Source organism: Gopherus flavomarginatus, chromosome 5 (genome assembly GCF_025201925.1).
Source record: "Gopherus flavomarginatus isolate rGopFla2 chromosome 5, rGopFla2.mat.asm, whole genome shotgun sequence".
Lineage (NCBI taxonomy): Eukaryota > Metazoa > Chordata > Testudines > Testudinidae > Gopherus > Gopherus flavomarginatus.
The window spans coordinates 53083800-53106760 of record NC_066621.1 but is presented as its reverse complement, the minus strand read 5'-3'; the positions used below and the strand labels follow the sequence as shown (position 1 = coordinate 53106760).

The following is a 22961-nucleotide window of genomic DNA, read 5'->3' as shown; positions in this document are numbered from 1 at the left end:
TCTTGCCACTGACATCAGTGGAGCTAGGATTTCACCCCTCAGCTTAAAACAATACGTTTCATAGCACAAAGGGCCTCAATCAGTTCTGTAAATTTAGGGATTGTCCTGTGAATTTCAAGTAGGGTGGCAACCTTCAGAAAAGGTTTACCTCTGTCCTGTGCTTGTAATATAACATCCTAGTCTATAATCTAATTCAGATATGCCTTCACTGCAGAGTTAACTCAGATGATTGGCAGTGGGTCCAAGCACCCAGGTTAGCCTGCCCCAGGGGTGAGTAGCTGCACTGCAAAGCCCTAACTGAGTTACTGTGTCCTCACCCATGTGCACTGCGAGGACTTCTGGGGGCACATCCCATGTTTCTTTGTGCTGCAGGAAGACAAGCCACTCCATGATTCTTTCCCAGTGGCCTGTGGTAGAACTTGTATATCCTTTTGAGCACACATGGGGAACTATGGGAAGGCACTGCAGAACTAGCAGCACCCATGTGGTTTAGCCTGCATCCTCCCTGCAAACTTAGGTGAGAGGTTTTTGTGTGTGGACAGGAGAGGGATTAGGGGCAATGCCTGAGTTAGCTCTGCAATGATGGCATATACTCAGGCCACGCTACACTACAAAATTTAGGTGGCACAAGTTATGTCAGCACGAAGCCACCGCAGTTGGTATATTGCTTGTGCGCATGCTTACTTGGCTCCTTGTGTTGGTGCTGGGTATACTTACTAGGAGAGCTTGGGTCAATGCACAGTCCAGTACATATCCCCGTGTGCAACCATCCATAGCAGTGTCTTTTGGGAAGTTTTAGCAATTCATGATAGAGCAGAAATGAGTCATGCAGGAGTGACTGGAAGCAAGGGCTCAACTTCCTAGTATGTAATGGTCTTCATCCCAGAATGTCATCTATATTCCATAATTTTTGCATCTTTTGGAAAAAATCCACGAACCCATGCTGCCCTCCTTGCTGTCCACCACCTATGACAGAAGAATGGAGCCTGCACAGATCTGCATTACTGCTATAAGCACTGCAAGCACAGGACCTCCAGTGTTTGCAGAGCCATAAGAAGAACCAAACGTGACAATTCCGTGGATGACAGACTGCTGTGGGACACAATTCAAGATTGTTGGTGGTGTTCACAAATCAGCTGCAGGTGGTGGAGCGCCTCTTCAGGGCCCAAGAAATTAGCACTGATCGTGGGATCGCATTGTAATGCAGGCTTGGGATGATGTGCAGTGGCTGCACAACTTTCAGATGTGCAAGGCCACATTCCTGGATCTGTGTGCCAAGCTTGCCAGCCCTCCAGCGCAGGGACACCACAAAGAGAGCTGCACTGACACTGAAGAAGCAAGTGGTGATTGCATGGTAGAAACTTGCAATGCCAGATTGCTACCAGTTAGTGGGAAATCCTTTTCGGAGTTGGAAAATCCACTGTGGGGGCTGCTGTCATACAAATATTCAGGACATTAATCATCTCCTGCTACATAGGACCGTAACTCTCACCAACACGCTCAACATAGTGGATGGGTCTGCAACAGTGGGGTTCCCAAACTGTGGTGCAGCAACAGATGGCACACATCCCTATTTTGGCACCTGACCACCTTGCCAGAAATTACATCAACAGAAAGGACTGCTTTTCTATGGTTATGCAGGCATTGGCAGCTCACCAAGGAAGGTGCATGATGTTTGCATCTTTAAGAACACAGGACTGTACAGAAAGATACAATCAGGGACTTTTTTCCTGATCAGAAGATTACCCTTGGCAATGTTGAAATGCCAACAGTGATCCTGGGGAAACCCAGCCTAGCCTTTACTCCCCTGGCTCATGAAGCTGTACACCAGTCACACTGGCAGCACCAAGGAAAGATTCAACTACCGGGTAAGCAAGTAGTGCTGAATGACAGTTGAATGAGCTTTTGGTAGACAGAAGGGATGCTGGTGTTTTTTACTCACAAGATTTGAATCTCAATTATAAAACATCCCAATGGTTATATCTGTCTGCTGTGTTCTGCACAATATCTGTGAAGCAAAGGGGGAAAGACTTCTGCCAGGATGCAGGGTGGAGGTGGAGCAGCTGTCTGCTGAGTTTGAATAGCCAGACACAAGGGCTATTAGAAAAGCTCACTGTAGAGCTATATAGCTCAGGGAGGCTTTGAAAGAGCACTTTAACTGTGAGTCACAGTAATGTGTTGTAGTGTACTGTACTTTACACAGCCCTGCTGTTTTGGGGACTGACGAATTGTGTAGTGCTTGGTGTAAATCTATGAATATAACACTGACAATGCACCTATTAATTTTGAGGTGCTTGCTGCACATTTATGATTATTACAGTGTTTGTCACTGATCCTATGAGTTGTGGCACAGTGTACAGTAACAATTATGTGGGTGCTTGCAGAATTGCTAGGCCCTCTGCAGCATATGTTGTGAACTAATAATGAATTATTTTCCAAATAATAGAATTTATTCACTAACAAAACCAGTTCAGAAAAATCCATGCTATTTAAAAGCAAATATTAAAAATTTAATATTAATGAAACAGAACCTGACAAGGGGAAAGAACATTCATGTCCATTTTACCTACACATACAGCAACCATGGTTTTCACAGGTCAGTGTCTGAGAAGTTGTTGTCCATAAGGTCCCCTGGAGTGGAGTGCAGTGGCCCTGATGCTATGTGGAATGTTATGTGGGGTGTAGGGAGGTGCTGCAAAGAAGTTCTCTATCAACTGCAAAGGGAGGCGAGCTGATGATTGTTGAACTAGTAGGTCCGTAAGAGTCTGCAGCATCTGTGTTTGCTGCGGGAGAAACCCCATTATGTCCTGATGCATCTCCCACTTCTTTTCCTACTGGGACTTTGTCCTCTCTGCTCTTTCCTTTTCCATGCTGTCTGCAGTGTTTACCCTCCAGGCCCTTTGCTCAGTCTGATGCAGCTCTGGCTTGCAGGATCTCATTGAACATGTCATCCCAAGTCCTCTTCTTTCTCCTCCTTACCTGGCTCAGGCATTCCACAGGTGTTGAGAGGAAGTCCTGCAAGGCCGCAACAGCAGAAGCTGCAGATAAACACAGGTGTCACTGTCAGTATGGTCACAATTGAAAGTGAAAGTTAAGATTCAGAACTCCCTTCCCTTGCTCCCCTAAAGTTTTAAAAACTAGACATGCTTATTGACACTTCTGCTTCGGACTGCTTGTGCATGGCACCACTCACAGCTCCAGCCATGGTGAGTATAGCCCACCCAGGGGTGAGGGAAAAGAAGAAGGAATTGCTAGGTTGCCTGAAACTATGAGTATAGGACAATGGCTCTGAATGCTGGCACCACTTTCCACAGGCAGTGGTGATTTTAGCTGGTATCTCAATCCTCGGGGTAATGAAGAGAGAGAGCACAGTTGCTGCTGATGTCCCAAAGCCGTGCAGGTGTGTATGCTGCTAGCCTGTTTACTGCAGTGGTGCCTGCTGAAGTTATCACTGACTTGAGTGGGAAAACATCCTACCGCTGAGGAAGCAATAAGGCAGCTATCCCTCCAAACCTTCAGGAGGGGATTGCAGAGTACCTCCATGAAATTTTCATTAAGATCTTCCAGGATTCAATGGACATCCCAGTGTACATAAACAAAGTGTTCTGCACGTCCCAACCTCCCTTACCTAAGTGTACAGCAGAATGAAAAGGCAGATAATGCTACTTTAGTTGTACCACCACCTCCTCTAGTATAACTAAATTAATGAAAAGTCAAAAGCTGTGATCTGTTAAGTTGGGGCACCATCACTCTAATGGGAAATACATTTACACTTACCCGAGGGTCCTTCCACTGCATCGGGCTTGCCTGTGCTTGACTGACTGGACTGTGGTGGAGTCTCAAACAGGTCCTGGCTCACAGCATATCTGGACCTCCCGGATACAGGCCCTCCTCCTCCTCGTCCTCACTGTTCTCACCACCATGGCCATCTGCAGGGTGGTAGTGGAGTCTTCACCAAGTATGGCATGCCACTCTTTGTGAAAGCAGGTCTGTGGCTCAGCACTGGCTGCCTGGCTTTCTGATATGCCAGATACTGTTCCTTTGCTTTCAAGCAGCCCTGCTGCTGGTCCCTGTTGTACCCCTTCTCCTGCATCCCCTGTGCAATCTGCTTGTAAATGTCCATGTTTCTACAGCTGCTCCATATTGTACTTGCACAGACTCTTCTCTCCACAGGCCCAGGAGATCCAGTATCTCCTCTCTACTCCATGTCAGAGCACATGTGAAGTGCGTAGCCAGCACGGTCAATTAGGCAGTTGCACACAACAAACAAGAGCTGCTAGATGTGCTCGCCAAGCTGGACAATCAGGAAAAGGCATTTAAAAAATTTATAGGAATTTAAATGTGTGTGTGTTGGTGTGGGACTTCTGGTATCTATGAGCCCTGAGCAGTGAAGTTCACAATTGTGACCACAGCGGTCAGTGCTGGACATTGTGGGACAGCTGCTTGAAGCCTGTTAGGCTCAAGGTAAGTAACACAGTGTCTACACTTGCACTGCGTTGACCTTAGTACACCAACCACAGCTTAGTGCCACTTGGGGAGGTAGTTGTGACGGGTTCGGTCACAGAGACCCCCTTGGGGCTGTCACCTGATGTGCTGAATTGGCCTCCGAGCCCATTTCCCCTGCCAGCTCGGGATTCCAGAACCCTGCCTTGTTGAGCCAGACATGCTAGTCAGCTGCAAACACAGATCCAGGTCTCATCCATGCCACCAAAGCTGCAGACCTGAACCGAAAACTGCTCAGCGGGTCTCCTATCTCCAGCACCCAGACACTCAGTTCCCAATGGGATCCAAACTCCAAATAAATCCGTTTTATTCTGTATAACGCTTATACAGGGTAAACTCAAATTATTTGCCCTCTATAACACTGATAGAGAGATATGCACAGCTGTTTGCTCCCCCAGGTATCACTTACTCTGGGTTAATTAATAAACAAGTGATTTTATTAAGTATAAAAAGTAGGATTTAAGTGGTTCCAAGTAATGACAGACAGAACAAAGTCAGTCACCAAGCAAAATAAAACAAAACATGCAAGTCTAAGCCTAATACATTAAGAAACTGAATACAGGGAACATCTCTAAGGGTGAGATTTACAAAAAGCTTCTTTCACAAGTTAGACTTCTTCCTAGTGTGGGCCCAATCCTTGTTAGTTCCAGCTCAGGTGGCAACTTGGGGATTTCTCATGACTGGAAGCCTTTGTTCTGTTCCATCTCCTTTTGTATCTTTGGCACAAGGTGGGAATCCTTTGTCTCTCTCTCTCTGGGTTCCCACCCCTCCTTCTAAATGCAAGAAGCACCAGATTTAAGATGAATTCCAGTTCAAGTGACATGATCACATGTCACTGTAAGGCCTCATTACCCACTTGCTGGCACACAGGTATACAGGAAGGCTTACAAATAAACAGAACCATTTACAACCAATTGTCCTAGTTAATGGGAGCCATCAAGATTCCAAGCTATGTTAATGGCCCACACTTTGTATAATTACGATAAGACCTCAGAATAATACTTTATATTTCTAGCTTCAGACAGAAGAATGCTACATTCATACAAATAGGATGACCACACTCAGTAGATTATAAGCTTTGTAATGATACTTTACAAGAGACCTTTTGCATAAGGCATATTCCAGTTACATTATATTCACACTTACAAACATTTTTTATAAAGCATACGGAGTCCAACATCACAGTAGTGTTACTGCATCGCTGTAATGGTTTGAATGGGAGACGAATTTAAGTGTAGACATGTGCACAATTAGGTTGACACAAGGCAGTTTACATCAACCTGACTGTGTGTAGACCATGCCTCAATCCTGCCCCTGCCCCAATGGTTTAAAATATCTAAGCAAGGCATTGGTGTCACAATTGGTGGTGGGAAAGAACTGAAATGCTTATGAAAATTTACTAACAGCTCTAGCTGGAGTCAGGAATACTGTGAGATGGATTGATTTTGGCTCCCCCTGGCTCTGTTTAGCATTCGCAGACAGAGAAGGCACAGGAAACTGCCTTCCAGGAATCTGTTACAGAGGACAATATTATGATGCTATGTGAACAACCTCATCCTGATTCCTGAGCAGAACCACAGGACAGTGCCACCCCTAAGACTTCATCACAGATTTTACACAGAGCACTGGCCAGATAGGACTCTGGGAGTTTAGTCAGTGCTGTGTGGCTATGCATGCAGTGTGGACATGATCAAAGCACTTCTACTTACATACCTCCCTCCTGAGTCCTGGTATCTTGATTTAAGGAATGGCCCAGTAACCTGGATGTGACCCTAAGAACTGCTCAGTGCTAACTGGCAGGGGGTTACAAAAATATCCTCATCCTGGTATGGACCTTCTAGTTGACCAAAGAATATCATGTGAGGTCTTAAATGAAAGCCAGGTTCATGCTGCTCAGTTATAGCACTGTGAAGTGTATGTACAGATAAGTCAGGAGCTATGTATACATACTGAAAATATGTTCCTAAAATCTTAAAAAAGGAATCTAAGATATACTCTGTCCTGCCACTCCACTGGTTGAGAATATCTGGCTGCTGTTTTAGAGAAGAGATGATGTATTGTTTGAAAAGCGAGATGTCCTACTGCTGTAAGAAATCAGACCTGGATAGCTCTCCTTCCACACAGAAAGGAGAAAACAAACCCCTGGCATCAATAACAGGGATAGCAGCTCAAGACTCTCAAAGTTCCCAGCTGCCTTTTAGAATTTGTTTGTGTTTGCTGGACTGGCCCTGGAAGTTGATAAAAACGTGAGACATTAAGTTGTGGCTCTAAATTAGTCTATTCTGCAGCCCAGAAGAGTTTCTACAATTTCTGTTCTGGCTGCTGCTCTGATGGAGGAACTGAAACAGCCTCTTGGTTACCCAGGAAAGATACATGACTGCACAGCATGTTCTTGATTTCAGCCCAGAATCTGGGGCAAGGGTTGGGGCAGCTAGGAATAGCTGGGAAAAGCAGGGCTATATAAGAAAAAGCTTCTTGTTCATTCTGAAGCATAAGTGGCTTTAGCATGGGTTCCTGGGTTCAATTTCACCCACAGAACATGCAGCACCCTCAGGTTTGGCCCAGCAGTGGATGGTGTCGCAAACTGGTGCGTAGAATCTCAATGCCACTCAGGTTTGGCCCAGCCACTCCTCCACCAGGTCAAAATGCTACTAACTCATATTTGTCCCAGTCACCCCTTCGTGATGCCAGCCAAACCTCAGTGTGCTGCAACCCCAGGCACCAGGTTGCAAACCTGCTCACTCAAATTTGGCTGGCACAAGGGGTCACATTGCCACTTCTGTTTGGCACCCACCATCGCTAGTGAAGGGAGTGACTTGCCCACTCAGTCTGGGCTCAGATCCTGCTATTGCTGCAGCTAGCATCACTGCACCAGGCCCAAGGCAACCTGCCAGGCCAAGAGCATGGCGGTCGGAGCGGGGTTGGGGATACTGTTCTCATCAGTAGTGTGGCCGGAGCTCAGAGAGAAGGGGGACTGGGAGCAGCCCCTGGCCACATGCAAGGCAGAGCCCTCATTCCCCACAGTAGAGACTCCACAGTCCTGGGTCCTTTCTGACCCCCCTATTCCCTTACCACTCCCACTGCCTCCATTCTAGTAGCATAGTGCCCCCTCGAATTAGGAGGCTACATCTGCCCTCATCTTGAAGAGTCCAGGGAGGAGGCAAGACTTGGAGTGCGGTGTTCTATTAAAAGAGTTGTGGGAGAAGGAAAAAGGAGGCCTTAATAGGCAGAAACCCTGCAGAGGTGCAGGTTGTTCAAGGCCTGAAGATGCAGTAGGGAAAAGAACCGTGTGGAATCAACCACTGCATTTAGGCGGTAAAGATTGAGACCTGGAGAAAAACCAGAAGAAAGTTGGCTATGAAAGCAGCACTGTGGGTTTGATGCCTGGTGCATGCACCTGCAGGGCTTCTAGAGGGGTGGTAGGAAGGCTCCCTGCACCAAGGTGTAAGACTAAAGAATGCTGAGCAAAGGACTGTTTTTCTGCTTACTTTGACCTTTTGCTATCCCAGACAGGGTGGACTCTGGGAGTGTGGCCCTCCAGCCCAACATCAACCACCAAAAATGGGCCTGCCTATACCTAGAGAGCGAGGCACAAACTCTCTACCAGCAGAGAATGATTGGAGATCAGTGAGCAGAAACTGAGGCATGAGCTCACTTAAAACCATAGAGGTAAGACAAATACCTATAACTCGTAACAGAAGGATTTCCATATGCTTGGGCCCAGTTCAGAAATGAGTAAGATTGATGTAAGCAAGTGTACAATAAGCAACTACAGCCCTGATCCTACACAAATCCGCTTAATTCTAGCAATGTGACTGTCCCATTGGCTTGAATGGGACTATTTTGTGTGCTTACAATTAAGCACATGCATACGTCTTTGCAGGATAGGCTCTAAGTTGGTGTCTGGAACATGCTTAAAAGCAAAAGAGGGATTGCAGCAACAAGAACTCCCAAAAAGAAGGTGCAGGAAGGTATATAATAACCAGAGTTAATCAAATACTTCAGATGAAAAATATCAACATTTGGTCTCTTTTTAAAAAGATTTTTAAATTAAACCTTTAAGTCTTTTTTTAAAAAGTTGTCAAAAAAACTTTAAACATGATTCAGTCAGTTGCCCTGCTAAAAGTTTAGGGTTTCGTCTGTGTTTTGGGTTGTTGTGCCCACCTGTCAGTGTTTTGATGGGTCAGCAGAGTCACATAGTGGGATTTTCTTTGGACTCTTATTTATGAAATGCAAAGGGGAGTCAAATACTTCATGTAAAAAAAGAATTGTTTAGAAGAATTCTGCAACAAAAAGTACTGGACAGTTATTAAAGAACAGGACAAAAATGCTTTTTGGTCTTTGCCGAAAGAACTGCAAATCACTTTTTAATCTTTAAACAGCTCTATTTAAAAATTCCCTATTAGTCCACATCTCTTTTCAGCCTCCCATTGTTTGCTTCTCCTGCAACATCCCTCTGCATGCCCCTCACTTCTACTCATTCAAGATTTATTTAAAAACAAAATTTACATTCATGCTGACTTAAGGCTAGATTCTGCACCCAGCAGAACATCTTGCAGTTCACACATCTGTTTGCAGGATGGATCTAACCCTTAGTGCCATGTAACTTACACTACCATTCACATCACCTCTGATTTTGATCTCTTGAAGGTGAATAGAGGGTTGGCATCCAGAACAAGCAAATGCAAAACATGAACCCAGGTTCTGATGTTAGCAGACTTAGAGCAAGGTGACTTCAATTTTACACACTAGGGATGCACAAATATTATGGGCCTGATTCTCCACTGCATTTACAACACAAGGTGTATTCATCTGTGCAAACTGCAACCATTCTGACTGGAGAGTATTTTACAGTTGTGCAAAATGGTTAAATGAATATATATCATACAAAGTAGTGGAGATTTGGTCCTCAAATTTCTTTTATTTTGTTTAACAAAGTACAATGTACATGCCTCTCACAAGATGTTTGCGTCCTGGTGGTCCTTTTTCCTCATACTAGTATTTGGTATTACTGCCAGACTCTCCTGCAGTTCTCTGGATTTAGACATGACTGCCCCATCTGAGGAAGAGATTCTATTTATGGGCTTGTCTACACAAGGAAATTTACTGCTATAACAATATATACCACAGTAACTCAGTGTCACCACAGAGAGTTATATTATTATAATTATACTGTGTGGCAAAGTACCTGCTTCTCCTCTGCTGGCTCAGTCCCCTGTTGCCTCAGAGATACAGGCTTAGGCAAAGCAAAAGTCCTTCCCAGTCACACAGGGTCTGGCCGATCCTGTCTCAGTCAGTCCCTTACTCTGTTTTTCTCTCCTTCTGGGGAGAGTGCAATCTTCCTTGCAGGAAGCATTTCAGAGTCCTGCTGCACCGACTCCCTGACAGCTACTCTACTACTCTCACTCCTCCTCTGCTTCCATGCCAGAGAGGGTTTAAAAAGGTCCCCAGCAATTGGGGCCAGCTGAAGCTAATTAGTTCCCTGGTAACCCCTGTTCCAGCTGAACCTTATTTCTCCATGGATATCTCCCCTCAATGGATAGGGAGAGGCCTTTTAACCCTTCTCAGACTAATTACTACCCCTCTCCTGGTAGTTAGTTGTCCTGAGTTTGCCAAAACTGGTATAGTTTTGCTGGTAAATATTCCTGTGTAGACAAGGCCTAAGTTTCCCAGCCAAATATATGTGTCTTCCTGCCTCTCTTGTGGTAACAGGCAATTATGACTAGAATGGGAGGATTTGGTCTTTGCTGACTTACAAATAGAAACATGCTTTGTAAAGTTGTTTTCTGCATTCACACCTCATTGTTGATTCTAATGTACAAACCCTAACATGAAGGTGAAAGGAAATGGAAGCCCGAGATGTAATTCTTTCACTTTTAAAAATGGTTGAATCTAAACCCACTACCTACATTGAACATTCAGTGGAAAGTATTAACATTGATTTTTTTTTCCTTTAACACTTAGCAATCTGCCATGTGTGGTGTTATTTTTGTACTCTATATTTAACATGAGTTACAACCTGCAGTATGCTGTTTTCCTTTTCAGTTGTCATAGGCCCCCAATCTTGCAAACTGCTCCCGGTGGCTGGCCTTTGTGCCTGCAAAGAGGCCCACTGATGTTAACATCTGACTGTGCAGCAATCATCCACATGGAGCAGCCTGCAGGATCAGGGTGACAGTTGACATAGTTTCTTCATGATATGGGCAATTTAGTAACTATGGGAAGTTGCAATTCTACCTCGTGCGCCAACACACATCTGTTGCACATGAAGTTTCACTTTTCGTAGAGGGGGATTTCTTTGCCCTAGTGAAACAAGCCTCTGTTATATTGTTAACCTTAAAAATTCATATATCTTAGCTTGCATTTTTTTCCTATTTTTTCTAAGATGTAACACATGTTTAAAACTGTGGTCCAGATTCTGATCTTAGGCAAACCAGTGTAAACCTAGAACGTTTTTTAAGGCAGTTAATCTAATTGCATCAGTATAAATAAGATCAGAATCTGGCCCATCAAAGTTGACTTAGTTACTCTGTATTAACACTAATGTAACTGGGTGGAATTTAGCCTAATGGTATTGCACAGGTGATAAGAGCTGCATCTGGCCTAATATCAATTTTTTTCCTCAAATCTAATGCTTTTACTTGTGGAAATATGAGGACATCTTGTTGTTATCCTAAGACTTACTATTTCAGACAATGCTATAGTAGCAGCTTATGCTTGCAGCACCAGGCTCTGGGACTTGAGGGAAACTATCTTCTATCCATTCCTTAAATGGTCTTAGCTTGCACCAAACTGCTGACTTGTTGTCAACCGAGTTGTGAATGCTATTTAGTGCTTTCAGTGAAAGTTGATCTATTAGAAGTCCATGGGCCAAACTGAGAGTGCTAGTGTAAATCTAATGATATATAAATGATACACTTGAGCGGTGGTAATAAGCAATGAGATTTAGACTGGTCTGTACCAGTGTGGTGTACCAGAGTATCAAAAGGGACTACAGTTTGCATCCTCTTGTTTAAATAGCATACTGGCTGCATATACCAGTGATACCAGCACAATTCCAGGGCAAGGCCATGTGCAGCAGTTAGACCTAAAGAGGTTGTCTGTAAATGGTAATGTGTTCTGAAGATGCATTATATGCACTTCACATCACCCACTAGTAGTTTTAATAGTAGCTTTCAAAACAAATCACAGATCCTGTGGCACGTCAGAGTACAGCGTTTGCATGAGTATTAGACCATAAAAAGGATGTGCACTTCCACTGTGTTCTAGGGGTGCCAGCCCCACGGCACATTCTCACTTGCCTTTGGAAAAATGCCTTGGGTTTTGTTACAATGCAATGACTAACTTGGCTATTCTGAAAGTGCTAGTTGTCTTCTGCTGCGCAACAGATCAGAATCAATCCATATTGCAAGAGTGTTGTTCATGCCCTTAGGGTGAGCCTGTTTCAGAACCAGGAGTTCCTGGTAACGTATATATCTGCATCTGTGTAAACTTTTTGGTGAGGATAAATAAGGGTGTATACATACTATCTAAATGCTGTAGTGATGGGTACACTAGAAATGTCTGAGATCAGACTAGCAATGATCCTTCTATCAGAAGCAAATTAACCTAAGATGAATACAAAAAGTAAATTAACCTAAGATGAATACAAAAACTTCTATCAGAAGTAAATTAACCTAAGATGAATACAAAAACAAATGCGTTAATGCCAGAATTCACTTCATTTAGAATATTAAATGGGCAAATTACTGCTATATCAGGTCTTATAAGAGTTATTCAAAATCACAGGGACAGGATTTGGCTGCATCCTGCATATTATTATGGGAACGTAAGTCTGAACTGGGACAAATGTGCTGCAAAAAACAAGTACTGTACTATTCTAACCCAATGAGTACTCTGCAGTGGGTGAGACTGTACAGTACTTTCTCAGTGACTTAAAATACTGTTGCCTTTTCTGGACATTATTATTTATTTGTAATGCAGTGGCATGTACAGGCCTCAGCTCAGGATCAGGGCCCCAATGTGGCAAGCCCTTTACATACATATAATAAAGACAGGCCCTGCCCCAAAAATCCTGCAGTTTGCATGGCAAAGAACAGATTACCAAACTTCTGAAAGACAGCAGATTACACATGCACAAACTGTCAAGGAAAACTGACCCTTTTTCACATTGATATCCTTATTTGATTTTGAATCAACACATTTAGCCTGGCCTGACCCAGTGCTCTGTGTGACGTGGCTGTAGCACCGCCAGCCACTGGTGCTCCAGGCAGCATGGTAAGGGGGCAGATAGAGGGCAGGGGAGTGTGGGGTGCTGGTCAGGGGGTGGGGTGGTTGGGGGAACAGGGGGTTGAATGAGGGCAGAGGGCCCAGGGGGGCAGTCAGGAAGGAGGGGGATTGGATGGGGTGGCAGGGGGCAGTTAGGAGACAAGGAGAAGGGATAGCTGGATGGGGCAGTCAGGAATGAGAGGAGGGGTTGGATGTGATAATGGGGGTCCAGAGGTGATCAGGCAACAGGGAGGGTGTGTGTGTGTGGATGAGGCAGGGGTCCCAGGTTTGAATGGCATGCAGCAAATAAGGCTGCAGTGAACAGTAAGAGAAAACATTTAAAACAAACAACTGTTGCTTAAAGCAAATTGGGGCTTGATGAAGGCAACTAGTCTGGTACCTTCCTCATGTCCTGTTCCTCTGAAATAGGCCTAGATGAAGAGTCAGTTACCGGTTTGTTTGACTGCCACTCGGGGATGCTGGAACAATTTGTATAGTAGGGGTGCTGAGAGCCATTGAACTAAACTGTAAATCCTGTGTATGATGGAAACAAGCCAGGGAATGCAGCAGCACCACGAGCACCTATGCTTCCACCTGCATGTACCTTGCTGTAAGGGATTTCAAATATCTTGTAAAATGGAAACACTTCAAACCTAAAATCAAATTCCAGCAACAAAATGACGACTTACACTGACTGTACCACAGGTTGAGTAAGGGACAAGTTTGACTCCCACATTACAGCCACAAACAAAAAGCAGTGGCAGAGTGTGAGCAAAGCTAAGCAGAATATGAAAGAGAAGTAAAGAGAGCCTACATGGTAGGATGAGAGGCTAAATAAAACAGGAAACCACTACGTTGACTTTAAGTGGAAGTTATGCTGCGAGGGTTAGACCTGGCAAGGGGAGTTCTTGCACCCTCTTCTATATACTACATTAATCTAACTAATTCATTTCAGCTGTACCCCCTTAATCCAAGCCTCAATTATCTCCAGTGAACCAGTTATCTCCAAACATTCAGATGCACACACTTGGATTCATTAAGTCAAGTGGTGGCACAGGAGTATAAACCAGGGCAAATTTTAGCCTACTGACATTAAGAGTTGCACTAGGGTTTTTGATTTGCTTTTGTTGTTTGGTTGGTTTTGTTTTATTGTTTTTCTAAACCCTACTATTGGTTAACATTTCAAATCATCCGAAGTAGGTGGAAGGAAGGTCATTTTAAACTATATACAATCTTACGACAAATGGGTTGTTGAAAGAAAGAACAGAGTGGGGCAAAAAGAGTGGGGTGGGCTGTGGTTTGTTAGGACTAAAGGAATCAAAGAATGGACATCTTTCACACTTATGCTGAAGATACAAAACTGATACAGCAGCAAAGAATCCTGTGGCACCTTATAAACTAACAGACGTTTTGGAGCATGAGCTTTCGTGGGTGAATACCCACTTCCTCAGATGCATGTAGTGGAAATTTCCAGGGGCAGGTATATATATGCTAGCAAGCAAGCTAGAGATAACGAGGTCAGTTCAATCAGGGAGGATGAGACCCTGTTCTAGCAGTTTAGGTGTGAAAACCAAGAGAGGAGAAACTGGTTCTGTAGTTGGCAAGCCATTCACAGTCTTTGTTCAATCCTGAGCTGATGGTGTCAAATTTGCAGATGAACTGAAGCTCAGCAGTTTCTCTTTGAAGTCTGGTCCTGAAGTTTTTTTGCTGCAGGATGGCCACCTTAAGGTCTGCTATAGTGTGCCAAGGAGGTTGAAGTGCTCTCCTATAGGTTTTTGTATATTGCCATTCCTAACAGAGCCAGACGTGTACCCAGAAGCCTCCTACTGCAAGACAAACCCAAGAAAGAAACCAACAGGACTCCACTGGCCATCACATACAGCGCCCAGCTAAAACCCCTCCAATGCATCATCAAGGATCTACAACCCATCCTGGACAATGATCCCACACTTTCACAGGCCTTGGGTGGCAGGCCAGTCCTCGCCCACAGACAACCTGCCAACTTGAAACATATTCTCACCAGTAACTGCACACCGCACCATAATAACTCTAGCTCAGGAACCAATCCATGCAACAAACCTCAATGCCAACTCTGCCCACATATCTACACCAGCGACACCATCACAGGACCTAACCAGATCAGCCACACCATCACTGGTTCATTCACCTGCACATTCACCAATGTAATACACGCCATCATATGCCAGCAATGCCCCTCTGCTATGTACATCGGCCAAACTGGACAGTCTCTACGGAAAAGGATAAATGGACACAAATCAGACATTAGGAATGGCAATATACAAAAACCTGTAGGAGAGCACTTCAACCTCCCTGGCCACACTATAGCAGACCTTAAGGTGGCCATCCTGCAGCAAAAAAACTTCAGGACCAGACTTCAAAGAGAAACTGCTGAGCTTCAGTTCATCTGCAAATTTGACACCATCAGCTCAGGATTGAACAAAGACTGTGAATGGCTTGCCAACTACAGAACCAGTTTCTCCTCTCTTGGTTTTCACACCTCAACTGCTAGAACAGGGCCTCATCCTCCCTGATTGAACTGACCTCGTTATCTCTAGCTTGCTTGCTAGCATATATATACCTGCCCCTGGAAATTTCCACTACATGCATCTGAGGAAGTGGGTATTCACCCACGAAAGCTCATGCTCCAAAACGTCTGTTAGTTTATAAGGTGCCACAGGATTCTTTGCTGCTTTTACAGATCCAGACTAACACGGCTACCCCTCTAAAACTGATACAGCAACAGACCAGAGTTTTCAAGATGAATAAAAGTCCAGTGCAGCAAACCAGGACAAATATAGCCTTGTAACAGCTTGCTGTGACCAGTTTGGCAAGTCAAAAGCAATGCTGAGCACCTTGGCCTCCAGTACTTGCCTCCAACAGACTGGCTAGAGGAAAATCAGAGCAACTTAGCCAAACACTTTCCACCGCCAGGGGGATGAAGCCGAAGTCCAGGAGTAGCTAACTGAGTCCCATGCTGTGCCTGTCTTCCAATGCACCTACGCCTCAGACAGAAGTTGTATCTTCCTGTCTCTTGCCATCCTTTTCTCTCTTCTCCGTGTGCATTTGTCTTAAGAAGAGAGAGATTCAGACTAAAAGGAGCTAAGCTACCAGCAAAAAGCAACACTCACCTTCCTCCTCCAACTGAACATAACTTTAAAGTAGTGGTTTCTCCCTTTAAAAGACAGTACATATGGGGGGAGTGGCAGGAACAAGCATTTGTTATAATGAAGACAAATTGATTTTTTCCCCTTTTCTTTACGTTTCTAACTAGTATAACTTATCACATGTCCCTAGTATAGACAAGGCTTGACTTTCTCCATGATTGAATGATTAGGAAACCTCTTTTGTTTTGACACACAATGGAATTTCAGAGAGTTTGTCAATGTCATTCACCTCCAGGTCTAGATACACAGTGAATTCGCATTTCTCTTTTCTTTACCCATTTTTGCATAAATGTCTACATTCCATTTTGTAATGGAAGCAAGCCACCCCAGTCACTGCACTTCAAGGCAATTAGAGCACTTCCCAGGTGATTAAAGCTCCCTGGCCTTCAGCCTTGTGCCTTACAAATACCAATGGACGTATGCTATAATCATCCAAAAATGCACTGCCTGTTGTGTCTTACTGCTTAAAAAGCTTGTTGCATGTCAGTTGGGAGCATTGGACCTTTTATTATCTACAGTAAGAGTAATACTGCTCATCTTAATCCTAACAGAAGTTGCACACCTAAGCCCCACATCTGTATCAGTTTTATTCTCATTGACATTAAGCCCCCTTTGGACGGAAAGGGCCTTAGTGTAAATGAGAATTAAATCTACCAGAAATTGCAATCTGCCCTTTAGGCCAATTAGACCAATTCTTGAATTTTGTGAACTAGTGTAACACAAATCTTGCAATGATTGAACTAAACTAAACTGGCTTTCTAAAACCAATGTAGTTAGTTTGGTGCAAGTCTGTGTGGGGACACTTACTTTGGAACAGAAGTTTCTATTTTAGCCAAGGAGAGGATTTATTTTTTTTTCCAGTGACTTCTACAGGCTTTGGATCAGGCCCTGAAAATAGCAAGTAACTCTGCATTCAGATGGCCCTATGCTGCTGCTTTTCGAGTCTACTATTCCATTCAATATGATCTTAGGCTTACTGAGTTGTTGTCTTAATTCTGCTGAGTAAAACAAAACTAAATCTACTGCAGAATTCTTAAACAGTTGAAGAACGGACATTGTAAGGAAAGACTGCACAAACTAGCGATCTACACAGTGGATATTTCAGGAACTTTGCCGGAGACAAACAGGCAAAAAAAACCACTGTTTTTATTCTTAATTTGAAGGCTTGCAAATCCTGTAAGGTGTTGCACTGAGGTCTGTTTATAGTAGAAATGTTTGAACGGTTGTAGCTACAACCCTGTGATGCCTCCGAGCCCCTGTGCAAATGCACTGAACCTGTGCCACTCACCTCAGTTTCAAGTTGTCCCAGCCTGGGAGTGTGTCTTGGCATCACTATGACAGCTCTACAGCATCCCGAGAATCCCCTTACTCAAAGAGAAGCTTGCGCGAGTAGTTTAACTGAGCTTTATGACTGCTTTGCACCTCCCCAGCAATGCAGAAGAGAGTAGTGGAGGATTAAGGCCTGCATTTTCAGAGCAAATTTTGCTCATTGTACATACTATTAAATAAGCAAAGACTGAAGGGAATACATTTATTTTGATCCCTTGAGATGTTATAAATCAAAATCACAGGTAGGAGGTTTCTTACTCATGACTGTAAGCCTCCAGTATGTGTAACTTCTTCACAGTGCTGGATCTGCCTGGAAAGGGCACTATATTATGATATGGAATTCTATTCTCGATTGATAAGATTAATTAATTCTCGTTCAGAAACAACTGATTTCACAAATAGTTTGGGGGAGAGAAACATCAAATTGAAAATAAATGTCTCTTACACTTCAAGACTGAGATAAGGCACATGCAGTAAACAAGCATTTTCAAATAAAACTGAATGACTTAAATGAGTTCAAGAGATTAATACAAGTTGATTATTAAGGGCCCCTCTTGGTACATGATTTTGCAGAGGAATATGCTGCAGATCCCTAGGGATGGGACGACTCACATGCACATAGCATACTGCAATTCGTTGTCATTTACACATCCTCAAACTGCTCCACACCATGGAGAACAAAGAGTTGTCATATCAGGTGTTGAAAAGAACTGGGCCAAGCCCTAGAGCAACTACGCCCTATTCCCTACTGGCGAAACAGCTGCACAGCAGTGCAAGTTATCCTGAGAACTTACTGCAGCTCCCAGTCTGGAAAAACAGCTCCTATACACTACAAAGCTATGGCACAGGAATTTGGAGCATACCGTCAAGTGACACACATAACCACTATTCTCTTCTTTCTTGTCATGCATAGCTCTAGGACTTAGGTGTAAAAGCAGCGCATTGCTGCTGAAGTGGATATGAGAAAGAAGCTTATGTATGGACTGTTGGACTGCTGCATGTAATCAATGAGCCAGTATATTTTCTGCCAATTGTAACATAACAGTATGTACCTAGCTAAGGTATTTCTAATAGACCTTTGAGGCCACCAGTTGTATTTACTTGTACCAGTGGCTGTACTGGTGCTTTACCAACATGCACATTGTCTATAGGCAATTTCTGCCTGGTGTACAAGATGCAGCTACTTGGATCTGTGTACTGAACTTCAAAATGTCACCTGCACTGCCCCTTCCTGCCCATGCTAGAGTTTTGTATGGAGGGATGGGCATGACAAGAAGTCAACAGGGAGGAAGGTTGATCTTGTGGCTGAGGCACTGGACTCTGATTCAGGCGTAGAATTCCTGACTCCACACAGAATTTTTTATGGGACCTCACGCAAATCACCCCTCTCTTCGCCTCATACCCCATTTGTAAAAATGGGGATAAACATACTTCCTGTGTCTGTCCAGGTTGTAAATTCTTTAGGGCCAGGCTCTCTCTTAACTTGTGCCCGAACAGTGCCTTGCACAATGGGCTACAGCTTTCCCTAAGGGCCTTTAGATGCTACTTAAATCACATGTAAATAGTCACAGCAACACTCCTGCAGGAGTAGATGATACATGGAGGATAGCATGCAGGGGTGGTACAAACCCTCCACAGGCGTCTTCCATGGCTAGCGCTTAACCCTCCTTTTGTCAAGCAACCGCGCTCTGGCACTTTGCGAAGTTAAGAAACATGAAGACAGGCTTTCTTTTATTTCTTTGTGGTTTTTTTAAATTCTATCCAACAAAGTAGCCCTTGTCTTATGGAAATACAAGGGATTGGGCTCAAAGAAAGTAGAATAAAGTACACCAGTGACATTTTAGCGAAGGATATGGGTTTATTTTAGTTAGATGGAGAATATATATATCTCATTTTAGACTAATAGTGTATCCATGAATGTGTGTGGCCACAGTTTAAAGGCCAATACACTTTCTTGCTTCACCCAAATGACATCTAGCTTGCAGAACGCATTGCAACAAAGGAATGAACACTCTTTAGAAGTTCAGACCATAAATTACTGGAAGTAATGCTTTATTCAGCCTGGACAGTGGATATCAACAAAAGATCAGTACTGAAAAAGATTACTCCTATTTCACTTTAGCAAAACATAAGTTGCACACGTGGGGTCCTAATGCTTGACTCTGCTTATATGGTTAGACTTACTGAAATGAGTGGCATTCATCAGGTGCATATGTGTTTGGAGCATCAGGGTTGTGGGTTCCAATCTGGCTCTCAAGTAAGTCAATGGCAAATGCCCACTGATTGCAATTGGAGCACAATCCTATGCCCTGAGGCATAAGTGGAAGTGACTCTAACTACATCTCTACCCCGATATAACATGAATTTGGCTATACATTTGGTAAAGCAGCGCTCGGGGGGGGGGGGGGCTGCACACTCTGACGGATCAAAGCAAGTTCAATATAACACAGTAAGATTTTTTGGCTCCCGAGGACAGCGTTATATTGAGGTAGAGGTGTATAAATCTTTTAATCCCAGTGTTCTGATACAAATATATTTAAAAGTGCTGCACTCTATGCTCGTCTTTGCATTCATAATGGGATATCAGAAAACAAGAGTAGGAAAAGTTAATTTTTTTATTCAAATATTACAACAAAAGACAAAATTCTGCCTTAAGTGATATATACACAATTTCTGCTTTAGTCTATGATACCTCTGTGCGTATTAGAGATCTGAATGTAATGTTAATGTATGATTCATGGAAGAAATATTTTCTCAAACTGTTTGATCTGAATGCAGAGCTCACACCAACAAATGCTGTCCCACTACACAAGGCTATCATGAAACAAAGAGAGGTATTGCTCACACATTTCTTTGAAGTCTATCATTTATTAATCTAACACATGCAAAGGGCCTAGATCCTCAGCTGCTGTCAATCGGAATCGCTCTACTGAAATCAATATAAGGAATTTAATGTAGTAATAATCTTGTAATGCCAGAGACCTAAAATATTGAGTTGTTCTTCTTTCCCAAATGCAATGTAAGAATTACTCCTTCACAGAAAGAGGAGATATATATATTCTAAGATAACCATATGAAAAATCAGAGTTTTAATAACTGTTTAACAAGCCAACAAACTGGATACACACAGTCACTGTCTGGTTCCACTCTCTGCTTTGTGCCACCAAAAACCGTTTCAAACAAACCACCTCACAGACCTGCAGCTGCACAAAAGTCTCCAGCTTCCCAGGACTTCAGTACTTACATCAGGGGTCTCAAACTCCTGGTCCGCAGGCCATTTGCGGCCTGTGAGCCTCCCCAATGTGGCCCGTGGGGCTCCAGCAGTTTTGGGGCCAGGTCTCTCCCTTGGCCCCACCTGCCGGGGCCCAGGTGCTCCCCCCTCAGAGGCCCCAGCAGCGCAGCAGAGCTGAGCAGTGTCTGCCTGCTCACTTCAGTGGCTGCCAGCTCCTCCCTGTTGCCCAGGGAGGGGGCAGGGCTGTGCCTCCATGCACTTCCCCCGCCCCCGCCCCGAGCACCCCTGCGGCCAATGGGACACTGCAGGGGGGGCGCCTGGGGGCAGAAGCGCACAGAGGCCCCCCCAGCCCACCTCACCTTGAAGCCCCAGGTAAGCACTACAGCCCCCACCCCATATACCCCCTCCTGCCCCCAAACTCCCTCCCAGAGCCTGCACCCCATCCCCACATACACATCCAGCCCCCAAACTCCATCCCAGAGCCTGCACCTGATCCCCTCCCCCACCCAAACTCCCTCCCAGAGCCTGCACCCCAATCCCCTACTCCAGACCTCCTCCCTCACCCAAACTCCATCCTGGAGCCTTAGTCCGGTGTGGGGCAGAGTTTTGGGGGAGTGGTTTCTGGGAGCATGAGTGGCATTGGCCCACTGGGAGGATCTGAGGACTGGCACTGGCCCTAAGGTAAACTGAGTTTGAGACCCCGACCTACATTAACTATCCTGCTCTCAGCACTGCCATCTAGTAGAAAGTGATAGTCTACCATGGCGTTGGCTGTCACATCAGCTCGAAAGGCAGCATTATTCCAGGAGAGCATTGCAAAGCTGTTGCTATTGTTAATATTTTACTGCAGTGAGTAGTTATCAGGTTAACCACGCAGTACGTGATTCGAAACCAATTTCCCCCAAACCCTGGTCCTGCCGGCTGCATTTTGTTCAACCAGCAAGATCCGTTAAACAACTAGATTAGCCTGGGTTTGTTTTGTATTTTTAACGCATTGCTTTTGATTTTTCTATTGAAAATACTCCCCCCACCACCACTACCACCACCTCTGCACATCGCAACAATACCCCAGCTCCTGCTCGCAGCTGGAAAGGTCAGGCGTGGGGGGAAGACTGGACTCCCCTAGGTATTCGTGCCTAGAGGATGTAAGCAGAGATGGAGAAAATGGGTCTTATCGATCACTCGGAATCTATACGGCCGCCTTTAATGCTGCTTGCAGATTTACAGCCAGATGCATGGAAATCGGAGCAACTGCCCCGCATCCCCGGGTTTCTCTCCCCCCCTCGCCCCTCCACCATCAACGGGGTTCATTTATTTAGCGGCTGTTCACCCTCTAAGATGAAGCAAACGCACCCTCACTCCAGGTTCCTAGCCCTCCCTGAAGCCGAGGCTGCTGGTGCATCGCTCCCCGTGCAGGAGCAGTCAGCAGGGCGAGATGGAGCTGGGACGCGGCAGGGGGAAAGGCATGCAAGGGAGCTGAGCGGCCACACACATACAGACACACCCCGGAGAAAGCGCACGAACCGAACCAACCCGTGCAGCACGATCCTGCCCTTCGCTCTAACCATCGAGCGCAAGCTGGTCCCGTCGCTCCTGCGAGCCGCCACCGCCGCGCTGCACAACCAGCCTCCTCTTGCCTCTCCCCCCCCCCCAGCCCCACGCCTCCTTTCCCCATCCTTTCCCCAGGGCTCCCCGCAGCGCTGCCGCTGCTATGCATGCTGCCCCCCCAGCCCCCTCCTGCCGCCCCCCACCTGGCTCCATCCCTCCCTCCCGCCCCGCTCAGGTACGCAGGGCTCACAAAGAAAGAGCCCCCCTCACTCACGCTGCAGGAGAGCGCAGCCCAGCAGGGAGAGGAAGGCGACGTAAGGGCATGTGTGTGTCCTGCACACCGCACAGCCCACTCCTCCCGTCCTCCCCGGCTCCATGCAGGCGGCGAAGCCCCCCACCCTGCCGCGCGCGGCCAGTCCCCTTAACACGGCGGAGCTCCACCCCCCATTGCAACCCCCGAGCCTGCACAGCCCCAAACGCTGACTCGTCCCCCTCCCCGACCCCATCCCCACAATGCAAAACTTCCCCAGCCCCTTAGGCGCGTCAAGGCACCCACGCATCCACACTCCACATTTTAAAGCCCCACTGTATAGCCCTACCCCACTACAAAGTACAAAACACCCCCTCCCGCCACAGGATAAGGCTCCATAGCCCCACTACATGCTGCAAAGAACCCCCAGCCCCCTACACAATCAAAAGCCCTTTCAACACTGGGAAGCCTCCCTACACGCTGCAGCCCCTCTACCTACTGCAAAGCACCCCAATGCTGACTCTGCAGAGCAACACCCCACGACCCAGGGCGCCCCAAGCCCCTCAACAGCCTGCAAAGCCCCCAGCACACCGTGCAAAGCTCTCCAACCCACCCTGCATGCTGCAAAGCTACCTTCCCCTATGGA

General features: G+C 45.4%; 1 protein-coding gene across 5 annotated transcripts in view; it reads right to left on the bottom strand.

The window, feature by feature from the left end:
- The window catches only part of PTPN5 (protein tyrosine phosphatase non-receptor type 5), a 150610-nt gene extending 128167 nt beyond the window's left edge, over window positions 1-22443 (bottom strand). For 2 of the 5 annotated variants that reach the window (XM_050953701.1, XM_050953699.1), the window contains exon 1: window positions 22340-22443. In XM_050953701.1, the coding sequence (XP_050809658.1) occupies window positions 22340-22389 (50 nt within the window). In that variant the 5' untranslated portion in view covers window positions 22390-22443. Of the gene's footprint in view, window positions 1-22050; window positions 22124-22339 lie in introns of those variants that run through there. The other 3 variants (XM_050953703.1, XM_050953700.1, XM_050953704.1) reach the window with 3 other exon arrangements.
- Between the last annotated feature and the right edge of the window lie 518 nt (window positions 22444-22961).